At 46.3% G+C, this 18,730-nt stretch overlaps 2 protein-coding genes across 2 annotated transcripts in view; one reads left to right on the forward strand and one right to left on the reverse strand.

Annotated features, from left to right (window-relative positions):
- CSMD2 (CUB and Sushi multiple domains 2) overlaps positions 1 to 18,730 on the reverse strand; it is a gene marked incomplete at its 3' end in the record, with an annotated part of 670,449 nt that overhangs the window by 319,056 nt on the left and 332,663 nt on the right.
- HMGB4 (high mobility group box 4) lies at positions 11,293 to 13,221 on the forward strand. Its single transcript, XM_017884565.1, has one exon. The coding sequence runs from the start codon at positions 12,607 to 12,609 to the stop codon at positions 13,180 to 13,182; it is 576 nt and encodes a 191-aa protein (XP_017740054.1). The 5' UTR covers positions 11,293 to 12,606; the 3' UTR covers positions 13,183 to 13,221.

Here is an 18,730-nt window from a genome sequence, read left to right on the forward strand (position 1 = left end):
CAGGATACAATCAGAGAAACCCTTTTGAAAATGTCTTGGTCAGTGGTGGGCAAATAGTCCCAAGATCCTTGTTTGAGGCTGATCCCTCCTCTGCCACACCTAAGCCACCTCTCATTCCTTAAGCAAACCTTTAGTGGCTCAGCCTTGACACCCATTCTCATCAAAATGCTTTCCAAAATCAGTTTGCCTTTAGCTAAATTCCTAGGACTTGCTATGTCAAGATAAATTCTTTCCCCAAGACAATCCCATGATGTTATATATTTTCCAGGAACTGAGTGAATGCCTGGGACAAATGGAAGTTTCTTTTGAATATGAGTCGCTGGACCTTATCTTTGAAAAGATCCCCCTCTGCCTCCCAAGACTTTCTTTCCCAGCAGTGCCTGCGCACCCTGGTTGTATGGACAGCTCTGAAAGATCTGAGCCAGCCTTTAAAGATTCAATTCCCAGCTACCTAGTAAGTGTTTGGGATTGGTTACTATGCTCTGAACAAACCAAGGCTTTCCCCCAGTCATTCCTGCTTCTCAGTGCAATTGCTCCCCCTAATCCACACCATCCTCCTGGTCACCTAGCCCAGGCAGCATCCTCAACTCCCCACTCTCCTTCACCCCTATCGCCAATCATGGCCAAGTCTTCTCCATTTCATGTCCTCATTGCTTCTCACCTGGACTACAGAGATGGGCTTCTGATTTGCCCTCTGCCTCTGTTCCATCTTCCATACTTTGTGGGGAGATTTGATCAAATCCCTGCATTGCTGGAAAGCCAGCAGCAATGGTTGAATCCACTGGCTCCAGAATAAAGTCCAAGTTTTTTAATGTCTTTCCTTTTCAGTGACAGACACACACTTTGAGATCCAGCTACACAGAATGGCTGGTACACCTGGAATGTGACTAATACTTTCATGTCTTCATGCCTTTGCACGTGCTATTCCCTCTATTTGGAATGCCCTTTTCCTGTTGCCCCACCTGGCTACTTGGGAAAATATCACTGATCCTAATCTTATAAACCTAACTAAATATTTCCTTTCCTCCATCTCTCCCTCTCGCTACTCCCAATAGACATGACCCTGCCATGGTCCTGGGCATACCAAATTGTACTCATCTTTTGAGTTGACCATCTCTCCAACTAGCAGGCAAACTCCATGGGAGCTGGAATAAAATCTTCTTTTTGTCTCAGTATCTCCAGTGCACAGCACAGTGCCTGGCACACAGAACAAATAAATTTCACAGAACAGGGGTTGGCAAACTATAGCTTGCTGCCTGTATTTGTAAATATAGTTTTACCAGATCACAACCATGCCCATTCATTCTTTTACATATTGTCTGTGGCTGCTTCCATATTGCAATGACAGGGTTAAGGAGTTGTGCAAGACGACGGCTTGCAAAGCCCAAAATATTTATTTTCTGGCTTCTTACAGAAAAAAACAGTTTGCTAATTCCTACCATAGAAGCCTCACAGATGATGTAGTTGGTTGGTAAATAAAAATTTCATTTCTAAGTAGGAAATCATAAAAAAGGACACAGATATAGCTTCAACATTTAATTATAACGTAAAACACTTAAACATACACTTATTTGCCAATGAGTTTAATGCAGGACTAAGGCCCTTCCTTTGATCATGAGTTTGTTCTCCACGTTGTCTATCTTATATAAACTACAACCATAATGCATCATTCACCATTTCCAATGTTGCTACAGATCATCCAGTCAACAAATATTTCTTGAGCAACTGCTATGTGCCAGGCATTGACACCCATTCTCATCAAGGTGCAAAGGATGCTTTGTCCCATCCCCCTCCCCTCATGTAATTTACCCAGTGGGCTACAGCTGTCTCATTCACTCACACCTAATACCTAGTAAGCAATTCTTTTAAGAGACTGTCCCCTTTGTGGAATCATTCCAAAGTATTCAATTTAGTTTCCATAGATGCAACTATATTTCCTTTCACACTCATATTTCATCAGTTTATGTGATGTTTAATTTAAATCACATAATTACAATAACAAGTATGACTGGCACTGAGAGACTTGGCAACAAACCCAACTGAATCTCGGAAAGTGCAAGACTCAGCTGATGGGAGTAGAAGTGCACAGGCATTGAGGGTGGGGGTGGGAGATGGCCTGTAGGCAGCAGGTGCTGGGAGTGCCATGGGCACCTGTCAGGAAGACCTACTGAGGCCATGGGAGTGCTGGGTAGTCCAACTGGCTTCTTTGGGGGAGGGGAGTGGGTTAAGAACACTTTTATTAGACATGCTTTGTGAATGAATGAATAAATGAACAAACAGCAGTGGCTTGCTTTCAGTGGTGGGATATCAAATTATATCCCCTCTGCTATCAGGAGAGTGGGAACCAGCTAATCTTAAAATCTGAGATTTGAGAAGGACTTCAGAGGTCTTCTAGATCTAATGCCCAGCTATATGGGAATCTCAACCACAGCATTCTTGAAAAATGGTCAATTTTGATCTATTTTGAAGCTCCCAACAATTAAGAATTTACCTTCTTGCCAAATTCTCTCTCCCAATCTTGATCCATCCCCACTCTTTTCCTAGTTACTTCCTACTCATCCTGCAGGTGTATCAGCCCCTGGCTCAGGAAACCTGTCATTGTTGCTGAGTCTGGTTTACTTCTCCTTTGTTCCCTCTGGGCACCCAGCACTTTCTCTACCATAGTGCTTGTCTCACCATGCATTGCTGAACTATGAGCTCCCTGAAGATAGGAGCTGTTTCTTTCTTGTTCACAGTCCTTTCCTTGGTACCTTGGAGAGTGCCTGACACAAAGAAAGGGTTCAGTAAATATCACTCAGTGGAAGAAGGGATGATTGCCCAAATGAATGAATGAATGAGATCCTGCTGGTGAAAGCAGAGGTTACATGTGGGGAAAAGCAGAGAAAGAGGCAGTGAGCAGGTGAGCCAGGGAATAGGAGGGAGGGCCTCCAGTGCCATGCGGGCTTCACCCGGGTTTCCCATGGCACTGCCCACTCCTGTCAAGACATGCTTCCCCACTCCTAGTTCCTCAGCCCTGGCTGTGCCCCACTACCTGCTTCACTTAGCAGCTGCTGGTACCTTCCTGGGGATTCTTGTCATGCTGACCTATCCCCAAAGCAGCAACAGTGGGGTCTGCTAATCAATGTGGGCAAATGTTCCCCTTTCCCCAGAAGCAACTCAATAAACTCAACAAATTATCAGAGCTCTTTCCTGCTCAGCTAATTATTAGCTCTAGGGAACCCACACAAACCACATCAGGTAAATGTTTTTCCTCCAGATGCACAGCTCTCTGGAGGACATATATCTGGGGCTGGGAGTGCTGAGGGACAGGGAGCCTGGCTGTGTTTGTTGTCGGGATGAGGGCTTCCTCACCACCATGCTGGGCCTTGTGCATTGGGTAGTGGCATATTGTGAAGGTCTAGGGGGTGGCTTGGTGTGTCAGTTTCCTTCCATTGCTAGCTCAGCTGCTCAGCCGGCAGAGCTGATGGGTAAGGTGTTTCCTGCCTCTATGGAGAGGATCTTCCCATCGTGCCGAAGTGACAGAACAGGGTTGGGTCTGAAGATCAGAATTGGTGCTGATGCCAAGCTCTGGGTGGGGAGACTTGATCCCCGGCAGCTTTTCTGAGTTGCCCACTCCATCCTTTACTGTCTCCAGGTCTAAATCAGGCAGTTCTACTTTCTTATGAGGACTAGAAGCCTTTGAAGAGCAGTCTCCTTCCCTCAACCCACAGCTCCTGAAAGGGGCAGCCATGTACATCATGTGACTCATAGGCTACAGGTGATTGGATCCTGGTGGTCATGTGTCTCACACTAAGCCAATCAGCTGATGGAACTTCTATCAGGAAGGTAGGTCCCTATGGCCCCCATTTGAGGTTTGGATGGAGAGAAGGGCTGCCTACTCACTTTAATGAGGAAAAGATTCCACAGGCGTGGCTTTCCCAGGGGAGATTTGGGAAACGGTGTCCTAGCATCATTTCTTCCATGTCTGTTGCTGCCTCCCCAACTTGCCCTTATTACTCTTATATGATGTCCTGAACCTTGTACATTTATCCTCCAGGTCCTGAGCCAGTCTGACTGGACAGAATCTAAGAGCAGTCTCCACTCTGACCAGCTGCTAAGCCTTTAGCTGGCTGTCCCCTGTCCCCAGCCCAAGTCTCTATTACACATTAGATCTGAGATCCGGGATGGCAGCGCTGAGGACTGGCAGCCTCCATGCTCTAGGATGTTAAAGCCTATCCCCGTCAGGCTTGGCCCAGAAACAGGGTGCAGCCCTCAAGAGTGTGGTGACTACAGCACATTCACACTCAACTCTACTCAACCCTCTTCTTCCTGGCTCGAGTCTCTAAGTGAAGATGACACCTATCTGGCGCATCACCTGTGTTGTTCCCCACAGAGGCAATAGGTTTAAAAAGGTTAAGGGTTAAGGGCCAGGCCTTCGAAACCAGACAGCGCTATATTTGAATCTGGGTTCCACTGTTTCCTAGTGTGAACATAGGCATGTGACATAACTTCTCTGAGCCTCAGTTTCCTCATCTGTGCAATGGGATTCCTCTGAGCAGCAGTGCTCATGTGTGTAATGTGACCAAGTCTGTGCCTAGCATACAGTAGGTGCCTCACAAACGTGAGCTATCTTCCCCCTGCCTTGCTGGGGTTTGAGAAGAGGGGGTGAGATCTTACCAGGGCCTTGAACCCTTCCCTTCAGAGCAGACCGCAGAGCAGCCTGGCTTAGTTTTCTCCAGGGAAACGAGGCACCTGCATCTACTCTGGTGACAGAGCAATGCAGGGGTAGAAGGACAGGGCACTCTGTTGTACCCAGACCAGCCAGTACACCTGGCCATCACCTTCCCTCTTTCTCTGGGGAACCCCAGCCTGGCCTCCACTGGCCCCTGCTTCCTCAGCCTTGCCCACTTTCCACCTGTCACTGGCAGACATGACTTGGAGAAGGAACTTGCTTCCTGCCATAGAGGGTGGCACCGCTTGCCTTGTAGAAGCCTCCACTGCTTGTAATTAGTACTATTTCTCACCCAGAGGGACTGCTGTAAATGGCTTCTTGAGGAGCTGTCCACATCAGTGTGTACCTGCCACTCAACTGCCACTCTGAGTTTGAGCATCATGCATGTTCCTTCCCCTGTCAGGAGGCAGCTAGTGGGCCCTGCCAGAGATCAGCAGCTCTGATGCCCAGAAGAATGAGTGAGCTGCCCAACAGCTGGAGAATGGGTGGGCTAAACATCTCAAAAACACCAAGGCTAGCGAGCAAGTGGTCCTAGAGTCCCATAGAGCTGAGTTCTAATCCTGCCTTCATCATCTGCTGGCCATGTGACCTTGGAGAGGTGGTTTCACTTCTCTGAGCCCCTCTTTCCCCAGTTTATATCTCATAGTGTGATTGTGAGTGATGCTTACAAAGTTCCCTCTAAGGCCTCAAGACACGACATCTACAACTTTTGGCCCTGCCATATCTCTGTACAGCAAGGTAGACTCATAGGCAAAGGGAATAAGATTTACTGAATAGAAAGCAATTTGGGGTGGAGACTTCGCACATGGGCCCTAGAAGGAGACTGCCTGGATTCAAGTATCATCAGCTCTAAACATACTGCCTCACTTTGGGCAAGTAACTGACCTGCCTTGGGCCTCGTTTCCCTATCTATATAGTAAGAATAATAACAGCACCCACTTCATTGATCTGTTAAAAGGTTTAAGTGAGGTGATGCATATAAAAGGTGCCTGGCACATAGCATGTGCCCAAAAAGCATCAAAAATAGGGGAGAGGAGAATTTCTCTCTTCTTGTATTGCTTGCTGCCATCCATCTAGATTAATGCCTTATACTTTGGCTTTCAGATGGGAGAAATCCAGATCACATCTACCTACAGAAGAAATGATTGGCTGCTATGGATTGTAGCTAAACCATAGGAAGAGTAGAGTTGTAGCTGGCCTCAGGGATTGCCAGAACCAGGAACTCAGATGCTACAAAGCCTCTCTCTCTGTGCCCCATCTATGTTGTGGTCTGCCCGCTGGCATCATTCTTTCTATTGCAAATGGCAGCTGCTTGAGGCTGGGGCCATGACCACCCTTAGTAGCTCTGTGATTCACTCTCTCACCTTCACCACTAGAGAGAAGATGATGATCTCTCCCCATGATTCTAATTAGAAAAAGCCCATCAGAGGCCTCTGATTAGTTTAGCTGGGGAATGTGCCCATTCCTGGGGCCAAGGAGGTGGCCCCCACTAGAACCCCATGACTAGTTTGGGGACAATTCTCCAAAAAGAAGGAATGTGCTCAAAAGAAGGGAGGAGCACTAGGCAGACAAAACAAAAGACGTCTACTGTGGATGAAGGAGAAGTAGGTGGACTGAATGATCAGGGTCACTCTCCTATTCTGTGGTATAAAGGAGTAGGTTTTTAAAGACCTGTGAGGAGTGTCCATAGATCACGGTGTGAGGTATCAACCCAGAGTTGGTCTTGTTCTAGATCTGTCCCGTATCCTTTCATAGGTAGCCAGGCATCCCCCCACCATGCTGATCCCATTCTGTGTCTAATCATCTGACCACTGCCTGCCCACCTGTCCACTAGTCCATTGGTCTGGGTGCTGACACCTCACCTGGCTTTGGCAAGCCTCTGCCCTTGGGAGGAGATGCAGGCTCCGTGCTTATCTTCAGATGCTGGTGAAGTTCTATAGGTCATCCAGGTCAGTTGACCTCCTGGACTTGGAATATCCCATAACCTAGAGATAAGTTGACTAGATCTATCCAGAATGAGGATCAACCCAGATGAGAAACGATTCACCTGAATCTTTTTAAACGTTGAGATTTAGACAACCTTTTCTCCTTTCTTCTTCACTCCTCCTGAAATTCTTGGCCTTGTTCCTTCCCGGTTGCTTCCTTACCCTAGCCCCAACCAAGGGAGATCCTAGACTACCCACAGAGGCTAAACATATGAGCCAAAGGGTCAAACAAGCTTGAGTTCGAAGCCTGGCTCTGCCACTTATTGCTCTGTGGCCTTGGATAAATTAATCTCTCTTTTCATGCTTCCAGGCTTCCAGAGATGATGTACCCAAAGTGTGATCATCATATTTATTAAAATATTGTGCTCACATCTGATTAACAGCTCCTGGCAAGAGGTCAGTGCCAAAAGAGTCTTGGACTGACTGCTTATGGCCTGGCCTCCCTATCTGGCTTCTTACTATGTAGCGATCCAGGTGAATTCAGATGATTCTTTGGACTGCCACCCTCCTTCCTGAGACACATCCATCTCTCAAACACTGTTCATCACTGGCCATCAAAGCAGCAGCCACACTGCTCCAGCAACTCAACAGCTATTTATTGAGATGGGTGTGTGAGTACATGAGTGAGTGAATGAACTGAAAGAACATAAGAGTGAATTAATTGGTAAGTGAATGAGTGAATTAGTGACTTAATGAGTCAGCAAGTGAGTGAAGAAGAGTGTGCAGGATTGAATATATCATGTTCTCCTCCCTCAACGAATCGAATATGCCGTGGTGTAAAACTTTCACCTTAAAATGTGTCTTCTGTATTAACACAAGCAGGGGTTAAGAATGGCAGAGGAAAAGTTACAGACAAGAAGCTGGAGGAGAAAGACACTGTGCTAGTTTCCTATTGCTGCCTTAACAAATAACGGCACATTTAGGGGCTTAAAGAACACAAATGTATTGTGTTATAATTCTGGAGGTCAGAAGTCCAAAATGGGTTTCAGCAGGCCAAGATCAAGGTGTGGGGAGGGCTGAGCCCCTCTGGTGGCACCAGGGGAGAATCCTTTTGCTTGCCTTTTCCAGCTGCTAGTAGCCACCTGCATTTCTTGGCTTGTGGCCTCTTTCCCTTGTCTTCAATACCAGCAGTGTAGCATCTTCAAATCTCTCTCCACCTCTGATCCTCTGCTTCTCTCATCACATCTCCTCTGACTGTGACTCTCCTGCCTTCCTCTTACAAAGGCCATGTGATTCTATCAGGCTCACCTGGATAATCCAGGATCATCTCCCTATCTCTAAATCCTTAGAGTAATCTTAGCTACAAAGTCCCTTTTGCCAAGTAAGGAACAAATTCACAGGTTTCAGGGCTTAGGATGCCGGCATCTTTGGAGAGGCATTCTTCTGCCACTTGCAGATGTCTTGCTCAGAGGGTCAATGCAACCAGTGAGTCCCACTCCACAGAGGAAGGAGCAGGAGGGGGATGAAGGAAGCTTCAAAGCATTTGACAAACACATGCCTATGTCAGGTATTTTTGTGTTGTTGCTGCGGCCTGAGTACGGAGGGTTTTGAAAAGCTTACGTGATTCCATCATGCTCCAACATTTGAGAGATACTTTGACAGAGATATGCTAAGACCATATGCTGATGTAATTGAGGGTAAAATCTGGCCCTGTGATTCCTGGAGGTGATGGATCAAGAGCAGGGTGTCTTTACCCTGGGTGCACATTGCTATTAACTGGGAAGACGTTTTTTCAAAAAATGTTATTTTGAAATAAGAAAAGAGTGCAAAGATGGTACAGAAATGTCCTGTATACCCTTCACCCAGATTCCCTAATGTTGGCATCTTACATAACCCTGGGACATGTGTAAAAACTAAGAAATCAGCAATGGTACAGTACTATTAACTAAATGAAACATTTTATTCAGATCTTCCCAGATTTCCACCAGTGCCCCACTTTTTTTTCTGTCCCAGGATTCAGTCTAGCATCTCTCATTGCACTTGTCCTGTCTTCTTGGTTTCTTCCAATTTGCATTAGTTTCTTAGTCTTGCCTTGGTTTTTTTTAAGATCTTGACATTATTGAAGGGTACTGATCAGGTGTTTGGTAGAATGTTCTTTATTTCAGTTTGTCTAATGGTTTTTCATAGACCTTGGCTATGGATTTTTGGGAAGAATATCATGGGGGTGAGATGCTCTTATTATGGCATCACAGAAGGGGGTTCTGTGATCTCAGCATGACCCGTTACTGATGATGCTTACTTTGATCACTTGGTTAAAGTGGTGTCTGCCAGATTTCCCCACTGTAAAGTTACTGTTTGTCTATTTCCATGTTCTATTCATTAGGAGTGGGTGGCTAAGTCCAGCCCACACTGTAGGAGATGGGGAGTGCCAGCTGTTTTTATTTCTATCATTTCAATTTGTTTCAGCCTCATGGCTTTATTATCATCTCACTACTTCTCAGAGATATGGTTGTAATGAGCTAGACTTGCCCAAAGTTACTCAGCTATAAATGGTAAAGCTAGAATTTGAACTTATATCTGTCTGGCTTCAAAGGCCATGTTCTTTCCACTTCATGTTATTGTCACCAAGTAAAGAGGATCTCACAGTCTCCAAGGTGGAAGCTCCCTCTCAGCTTGTCTGGATGGTGTTTTTCAAATCCATCCTTGGAGTGTGACCCATCAGTGGGTCATGAGGTCAGTCTGTGGGTGGCATTTTAAATAACAACATAAAGTAGAAGTGACTAGAACAGAGTAGAAAATAAGAGTACGTCATACAAGTAGAACATTTTTATCTCTATCTTCTCTGTGCTTTGCTACCTTTATCCTTGTATGGAGATAAAAATAGCCCTCCCATAGGCTTGTTATGAGGATTGAATAGAATGATACACATAAAGTGCTTAGAAGAGAGGCTGGCTCATATTAAGTATTATATAAATATTAAGTATGTATGTATGTAAATGAGTCATTATGTAAAATGTATTTCTTATTGCAGACTGCAAACAAGATGTTTGAAAATACTGAACTCACATCTGTGGATGACGAGTTGGCAGATTTATGACCCCCAGCTTGCAGCCTATTTTTTTAAAATAAGGTTTTATTGGAACACAGCCACACTCATTGGTTTAGGTATTTTCTATGGTTACTTTCGGGGTATAGTGGCAGAGCTGGGTACTTGCAACAGAAACCCTGTGGTTCACCAAGCCTTATCATATTTACTATCTGGCCCTCTAGACCAATGCTCCTGCCTGGAGGTCATCTCATAATCTAGGGAATATTGGACACCTCTTCCTGGGCATGTGGTCTGGTCATGCCACTGTCCTTGCAGGCATGCTTGCTCTGCAGACCACTCCAGGCTCTGTGACTGCCGGGCACTTGGATCTCCAGAAGCTCATTACTCTTCTCTATTAAACTGATGCCTACATGGTGAAAGGCTAAAAACATGGTACTTTGGTGAGGGTCCCAGCAGGAAACAGATGGCCACTCAAAATTAAAATAATTGGTGAGGGCAGAGTGTGGGAAAGTAGCAGAGACCTCAAAGGCTCATAAAAGTTGAGCTTTTACTACCCTAGGCATAAGGAGATAAAGAGTGGGGGCAATGCCTGTACTGGAAGGAGAGAGTCACTTAGAGAGAACATCTTATGAGGACCAGTGACCTTTAGTCCAGGGACACAGAACCAGCTACAGGTGACCCTGGGGTGGGGATCCAGGAGAATAAATGCCTTGACCTAATTTTCCTCCATCTCTGATCTCCTATGGGGGACCTCATTGACCAAAGTGAGATGGAAACCAGAGGGTATGGGATCCATTGATGTGGCTCATACAGACCAGCTTCCCAGGCCAGAGAAGGCTGAAAAGAGAAGGTTGGAGAAGGCTGGAAAGGGGATCTGGAATGGCAAATCTTAGATACTCAGCACACAGCATTGATTTAGGAAGCCAGATTTATTTACCTTTCCTAAGCTCCCCTAAACAAGGACTTTAGGGGAGATTGACATAGCTTTTCCCTTTTACTGCTTTTTCTTCTTAAATCTGTTAGCTTCCCGATAGCTATTGTGGGTTAATCTTCCTGGATCTTATCATCATGAGAGGGATGGAAGGTTATGAACAGAGACACAGATAAGCTACTGTGTGTGTGTGTGTGTGTGTATGTCTGAGCCTAAGCAGAGTCTGATTAATATGTGGACTTTCATTAAAGTTCTTCCTCATGTCCCATCTTTTGATCTCAGAAAGGAGCTGTGTCCCATTCTTCTATGCAGTCCTGCTCATGTCCAGCAAATGTGTGAGTCAACCTCCGGCCCCTTGGGAGAAAGAGCCAGGGGAAAAAAGACTACCTAGGCTGAGAAGTGTCCCCAAAGTAATCTGTTCCTTTGCCAGACCCCCTGCTAGTCCAGACTTCCTTGATTGGCATTTGATATCTTATAGGCCCCCAAATCCTGCCACACAACTACAGCTTGTCCCCTGGAGGGGCTTTCCTGGCCAGTCCAGAATGCTCAATTTATGAAAGATCATAAGCTCACACAGGGGAAGGGGCTGGCTTGGGCCACCACCTTGCAGCAGAGCTGGGGCAAGAATTCAGGATTGGAGACTCTTACTAGTTTCCATCTTTCTTTTACAGAAGATGAATGTTGAAGTCTTGGAACCCTGGGAATGAACCCGGAAAAATTCAAAATATGGTCGTCTTAGGCAAGTTTCCTTGTCCGGCTCAGCTGCTGAGACCACGCATCTGGACCCTCAGTGCCCTGGCAGCAGCTCTGTGCAGGCAGGATGAAGTACAGGCTTAGGTCAAGCAATCAGCAGTCAAAATCCACACTCCCACCCATGAGTGGCTGTTCAACCTTGAACATGTTACTTTTTATGTTAATGAAACCCGGTTTTCTAGTCCTATAAATTTGGGGCTATCATCAACCATTAAGTTATATTAAACCCAACACTACACAGGCAAGTACCTAGCAGTGTCCAAAGGCCCAAAAAATGACACTTTTTCATCTTTTCTCTTCCCTCCAATTGAAAGACTAGTGGAATATCCACAACTACTTTGACCAAAAGCCAGAAGCCAGTCAGTTTGAGTGTAGCTGTTACAGCTTTGCGTTCTAAACCTAAGAAATGGGGACCCCTCACGCGAGAGTGGGGAGACTTCTGGATGTGCTACAAATTCCATCTCATTTTCATAGACTCAAGTGTTAATTAATAAAATCTCAAGGTTCTCCTCCCTCTTTCCCCTCACATTTCTTCAGAGAAACGAAGAGTTCAAATTCACAGCCCAAGCACTCAGGTTTTAAATTAGACAACTTTGTCCTGACAGGAACCAAGTCACAGCTGTCATACCTGATTACTTTTAGAGTTACTACTAAACCCTTTGTATGGCATGAGCTGCCACTGTTCAAGGCAAACAGAAAGACTTCACATTTTATCATGACAGCCCTGGAGCTATCCACCTCCCTATGTTCATTATTCTCAGCCTGTCTTTGGAAGGGATGAGGCGGCATCCTGACAATCGTATAGTGAGGAAAGCAGACCCCATGGCCTGTCACTACAGCCTAGGGATTTTAAGCCCCCAACGTGCAGCAAAACCCACTGCCTCTAGAAAGCCAAGGAAAATTATTTCTGGGGGACATAGCTGCCTCATAGCCTTCTATGAATGAACCATCATCTTTCATGAGAGGCAACCATTGACCCTCAAGTAACCAACCAATAAGAACACCCGTACACAAATGCCCACAGGTGTTGGCTGGGATTGGCTGGCTTGTGGACGATGTCACAGTTTCCCTCCTCTGACTCAACAATGCCATCACCACTGAAAAGGCTGAGCCCTGACTGCAGCTCTTGCAGACAGAAAAATTCACCGCAAGCAGAGCACCTTCTAGATTGCTCCTGGAGTGTGGGGACAACAGTCTCTCCTGTTCAAGTTACTGAATCCAGAAAAAAGATGAACTTATGAACATGGGAAAAGAAATCCAGCTAAAGCCTAAGGCAAACGTCTCTTCTTACATCCACTTTTTGCTGAATTACAGAAACAAATTCAAGGAGCAGCAGCCGAATACCTACGTTGGCTTTAAAGAGTTCTCTAGAAAGTGTTCGGAAAAATGGAGATCCATCTCAAAGCATGAAAAGGCCAAATATGAAGCCCTGGCCAAACTCGACAAAGCCCGATACCAGGAAGAAATGATGAATTACGTTGGCAAGAGGAAGAAACGGAGAAAGCGGGATCCCCAGGCACCCAGACGGCCTCCATCATCCTTCCTACTCTTCTGCCAAGACCACTATGCTCAGCTGAAGAGGGAGAACCCGAGCTGGTCGGTGGTGCAGGTGGCCAAGGCCACAGGGAAGATGTGGTCAGCAACGACAGACCTGGAGAAGCACTCTTATGAGCAGAGAGCGGCTCTCCTGAGAGCTAAGTACTTCGAGGAACTTGAACTCTACCGTAAACAATGTAAACAATGTAATGCCAGGAAGAAGTACCGAATGTCAGCTAGAAACCGGTGCAGAGGGAAAAGAGTCAGGCAGAGCTGATGGATCCAGTTTGAAAAAATAAAATGCCATTCAATCATATTTCCTGTTCCTGGTCTCACGTGTAGCATTAGAGTAGCTGTGACTGATGCTTTGTGGAGGAGGGAGTGGCTTGGTAGAGAGAGATTGGGGCAGGGAAACTGATCCTGAGGAGAGGAAGGGAGAGAAGGGGAAGGGAGAGGAGGAGAAGGGAAAGAAGGGGAAGGGAGGAGAAGGGAAGGGAGGGGAAGGGAGGGAGAAGGAGTGGGATGGAGGGAGAGAAGGGAGAGGAGGGGGAGGGAGAGGATGGGGAGAGGAGGGGGAGGGAGAGGATGGGGAGAGAGAAGGAGAAGAGTGGAAGGAGAGGGAGGGGAGAGGAGGGGGAGGGAAGAGAAAGGAGGGGAATGGAGGGGAGGGAAAGGGAGGGAAGGGCTAGCTTTGAGAGAAGTGTCAGCAGTAAACAAAAGGTGTGACTGGGAAGACTGCCAGGGCTAGAAGGCCTAGAGTTCAAGCTCCCACTTCAGGCCCCAGGAGAAACATATGATATCTGAGTTGAGATAGGCCTGAGGGGACCCAGGATTTCCAGCAACACTTAGATATGCTCAGTGGGGCCAGGGTGAGCCCCAGGGGTGTTCCTTAATCAGGAGGAGGCAAGGGGCAGATTTTACAAAAAAAAAAAAAAAGCAAAAAAAAGCAGGGGGCTGGGGACCAGAGCAGTTGTTTTTCAGTGGATAGAGGTATAATATGTGGCATCCACTCCTCTTCCTCTTGTTCACAACACCCTGACTCCCTTTTGTGACCAAGGCTGATCAGAGGGCAGGATCGCCTTGGCCACAGTCATCGGCTCAGTGGTGGGCATGTGACCCAAGTTGGTCCTATCAGGGTGGATCTCTGGGCCTGTGTAAGGAGTCCTGGGGGACACTGCAGTCCAGGGAATGTGGACAGCCATTTGCCATCTCATAGGGCCCAAGAAGGAGGCCGAGATGGTAGAATCCCTGTGGCATCTGAATAGTCTCCGAAACTTTTCATTGAAGATGAACAACACATTGCATTTTTTCCCTGAGATGGTTTGACTTAGGTTTTTTGTCTACTTGACTATAATTTGACACAAATGGGATTGCGCTGTAAGTGTCTGTCTGGTAACTAGATTTTTCAGGCAAGAATATACTGTGGGCAACATTCCATACCAATCAATAAAGACTGAAATGGAATATTTTGAAATGGTTCTTCTGGCTTCTTGACATCAAAAATACTGGGCCAAAATGCAAAGCTGCTTTTTTTGTCACCAGTTTATACATGCAACAGACCTCCCTAACTCCACCTCTAAGGACCCCTATTCCATGATAGAGGGACCTACACTTTCTATTCTACTGTGCTGAAAAGTAAAAATACATATTTTTGAACAGTCTTTTAGAACTGCATGAGCCTTTAGGGGATGAGAGGTAATACAGTGATTTAGAAATTCAGGGTCTGGAAGCAAACAGGTCATTTGCGGAGGATTTTCATGTGCCAGGCCCTGTGCTGGGTATGGAGAGGCACATTACACACTACTGTTAAGTTCCCACCCTATACAAACTTTCCTTCTGACAAGAGAGATGGACTTGGGCGTAAATTGCAGCACTGCAAAGCAAGATGATGAAAGTGAATATGGAAAGTAATAGGGGAGGGACTGGGGACCACCCACCAAGCCTATGCTGCAGTCTTCATGAAGGAAGCAGCCTTATTCCACTTGACAACTTTGTAGGCATGCTGGCAAAATTCCCATTCCCCATTCCCCACAGCTGCTATTCCAACTTGGCTCTGCTTCCCTTCTAGCCCAACCTCCACCCTCTCAGGAGACGCCCTCATTTTCTGCTTCATTGAGAAAATAGAGATCCTCAGATATAAATGCTCTCAGCTTCCTTCATTCTGGAAATGTAATCCATACCCATCCTTTCCTCTTGGTCTCACCCCTCACGGAGAGCTAACCCCCTCCTGCTCTTGCTGCCCCCTCCCCGCCTCCCTGGGGCCCTTGCTCCTTACTGTAAGGGTGCTGGCCCTCCAGCGTGTACACTCATACAAGTTCACTTGATGCTATGATATGGTGGTCCCCATCTTAATGTTGGCAGGACTTAGGGCAAGTTCTCATTCCTCTGAGCCTCATGTTCTTATCTGTTCAAGGAGGATAATGCCTGCCTTACAGGCTGTTTTAGCAGTTAACTGAGGTAATACATGTAAAAGTACTTGGCATAGTCCTAAACCTAATAGGTAATGTAGCGGATATACTCTAGGGTGGCTGTTCCATAATCCTTTCCCCCTTTCCTGGTGTTCACACCCTTGTATAGTCCCCTCCTATTAAGTGTGGGCTGGACATGTGACTTTCTTCTAACCAATAGAATGTGGCAAAGGAGATGGAATGTCACTTCTGTGATTACGTAATGATAAATAATACTACATATTGCTAGCCACTGCTCTAGGGATTCTCCTTGCTGCTTGATGAAATAAGTGGTCAAGTTTGAGAAGCCCATGTAGCAAGGAATGACAAGGAACTGTGGGAAATGTCTAGAAGCTGAGGGTGGCCTCAGAACATCAGCCAGTGAGAAACAGAAGTTCTCAGTCCAGCAACCACAAGGAACTTAATACTGCAGCAGCCACACAAGTGGGGAGGTGAATCCTTCCCCAGTCAAGCCACCAGAGGAGAACTTGGCCTTGGCTGACCAAGGTCTCAAGCAATGCACCCAGCTAAGCTGTTACTGAACTCCTAACCCCACAGAAATTGTACAAATGTAAGTTTAAAACTATAAATGTTTAAACCATATGAGTGTATTTTGTTTTAAGCCACTAAGTCTGTGGTAATTTGTTATACAGCAATAGAGAATACATTACTCAATAAATGCCCTCTTCCTTATAATTCTAGAAGAGTCTGTCTTTAATCTTGTTTCTGTCTCCAGCCTCTACCTTCCCCATTTAATTTCCTTTCCTTTGTTACCAATATCTTGAAGGTGGAGGGCCACCTCCTACCCTCCAGTGCTAATTAGATCCTGACTTGTATTACCCTGTAGTGGTTCCAGTTGGGTTGTCTTGTTTCCAACCTGAAATGTGGGCTCTTGGTGGGCAGCAGCTGTGTGACGTACCACACTCCTCTCTGGGAAGAGGGCCCCCACACAGCTAGGCCCCAGCCCTCATGCCACCCCTTTCTGATTTCCTGTGTGATTAATTTATGTGAATGTGGGTGGCCAAGTCAGAGTTGACAACAGTTTGCAGTTCCCCTGCTGAAAACTAACTCCATTAACAGTCCTTTATGAAAAAGACAACAGGAGGGTCTGAATCTGCTGGTTTCTAATGACTGTAATGTAATGACAGTGGAAAGAGAGGGAGGGAAGGAGGAGGAGAAGTTGGGGGAGCCTGGACCTAAGATAACAGGTAAGAGAAAAAGTAGGCAGACAATCTGGTGTGGTGCCAGCATTCCAGGCCCACTCAACTGGCCTCAGGTGCTCCTGTCCTTGAGAAGAGGAAGGCAGGCCCATCACCATCTCGATGACTGAATCACTCAACTCTGATCCTTCTCTCCTCAACCCTTTTCCTGTGTTCATGTAGTCATTAATTTACTTACTCATTAATTCAACAGATATTTATGTAAATCTTATGCCTGCAATATAACAGCAACTATTCTGGTGCTGGGAATACAACAAGGTCCCTCATGTCTCACATTCTGGTGAGGAGAGACAGAGAATTAAAAAAAAAAACAAATAGGCCGGGCATGGTGGCTCACACCTATAATCCTAGCACTTTGGGAGGCCGAGGTGGGCGGATCACGAGGTCAGAAGTTCGAGACCAGCCTGATCAACGTGGTGAAACCCCATGTCTACTAAAAATGTAATAATTAGCCAGGTATGGTGGCACGTGCCTGTAATCTCAGCTACTCAGGAGGCTAAGGCAGGAGAATTGCTTGAACCCAAGGGGCGGAGGTTGCAATGAGCTGAGATCGTACGATTGCACTCTGGCCTGGACGACAGAGTGAGACTCCATCTTAACAAACAAACAACACAAATAAATATATCGGATCAGTTTTTGATAGTGTCAAGTACTCACTAGAAAACAAACGTGGGTAATGAGATAAATGATGATGCATAGGATAGAGGGCACTTGAAATGGGTGGTCAGAAGATTTCTGTGGAGCTGGCATTTGGTTTTGGATTTAAAGGGCAAGAAGGAGCCATACAAGCCAACGTGTGCGAGAAGAGTCCTCCAAGCAACAGGGAAGCAAGTGCAAAGGTCCTTGCAGAAGGGAGCTTGGCATATTAGAGGGACAGAGGGAGGCCAGAGCGACTGGAGGTGTGAACAAATGGGCGAGACATGGTTGGAAGGGTGAAGGCCTTGGCAAGGGGTTTATGTGGAAATCTAAGCGTAACTGAGAGCCACAGAGAGATTTCAGTAGTGGAGAGCCACATGCTTCCATCTTTGACTTTGTGTTGCTGATCATTCTAGAGTCTTCAGAGACTATCAAGTGCCAACAAAGGGATTAACCCCTTGCCCCTCTATAGGACTGCAAGAAAGAAGACACCAAATCCATGGCATTTTTTTCCTTAGGAAAGAAGGGAGATAATGAGAAGCCTCCACTTGGTATTCCTCGGAGCAGCTGGAAGCTAAAAACCAAACGTGGGAACTGTGAATCCTCTCTCTGGGATATGTTTTCTTAGGAAGTGGAGGAAATGGGTGGGCATGGGTGGCAAAATATTCCAGGGGAATACTGCTTCCTGGGCCTTGTGGGGAACAATTCCCAACAGGCCAGTGGTTCTCAGCTTTAAGCCAGTGTTAGAATCATCTGCAGGGCTTTATTAAAACACAGAGTGCTGGGCCTCACCCCCAGAGTTTGATTTAGCATTTCTGGGAGTTGGATCTATAATTTGCATTTCTGAAAGTTCCCAGGTGATACTGATGCTCCTGGACCCAGGACTACAGACAAATTCTCATTCACTCTGCGTAAGAGGCATGGCTCATCTGGTGGGTTTGGGAGGAGGAGCGGACCATGCTCAGTTAGCCCTCCCCACTCTCCCTTTCTCTCTCTCCCCATCTGCCTAGCTGCAGAGCATATTCAGACAGCTCTCCAATCAGTTCATCAGTAATAAAGGTGACATGCTGATCCTCATCTGCTCTTCTCTTGCATCTGTCAATTGATTCTGCACTTGAGGGGGGAATAAGTATATTTATTTATTGGGTTTCCCTCAAATTCCAACAGAGAATTTGATATCCGTTGCAAAACAATCAACTGGCATCTGGGCCACACAGCAGCATAGGAATCTTGGTTTCAGCCTCCACTAAAACGTCAATTATTTGGGGGCAAAAAATGTCCAGTTCCTGGGACTTTAAGATAGGAAATCAACTGTCGGCAAGATGGCCGAATAGGAACAGCTCCAGTCTCCAACTCCCAGTGTGAGCGACACAGAAGACGGGTGATTTCTGCATTTTCAACTGAGGTACTGGGGTCATCTCACTGGGGAGTGCCGGACAATCGGTGCTGTTCAGCTGCTGCAGCCGTACCAGCAAGAGCTGAATCATGGCGAGGCATCGCCTCACCTGGTAAATGCAAGGGG

The sequence above is a fragment of the Rhinopithecus bieti genome, unplaced genomic scaffold, assembly GCF_001698545.2.
Source record: "Rhinopithecus bieti isolate Rb0 unplaced genomic scaffold, ASM169854v2 scaffold_13029, whole genome shotgun sequence".
Classification (NCBI taxonomy): Eukaryota; Metazoa; Chordata; class Mammalia; order Primates; family Cercopithecidae; genus Rhinopithecus; species Rhinopithecus bieti.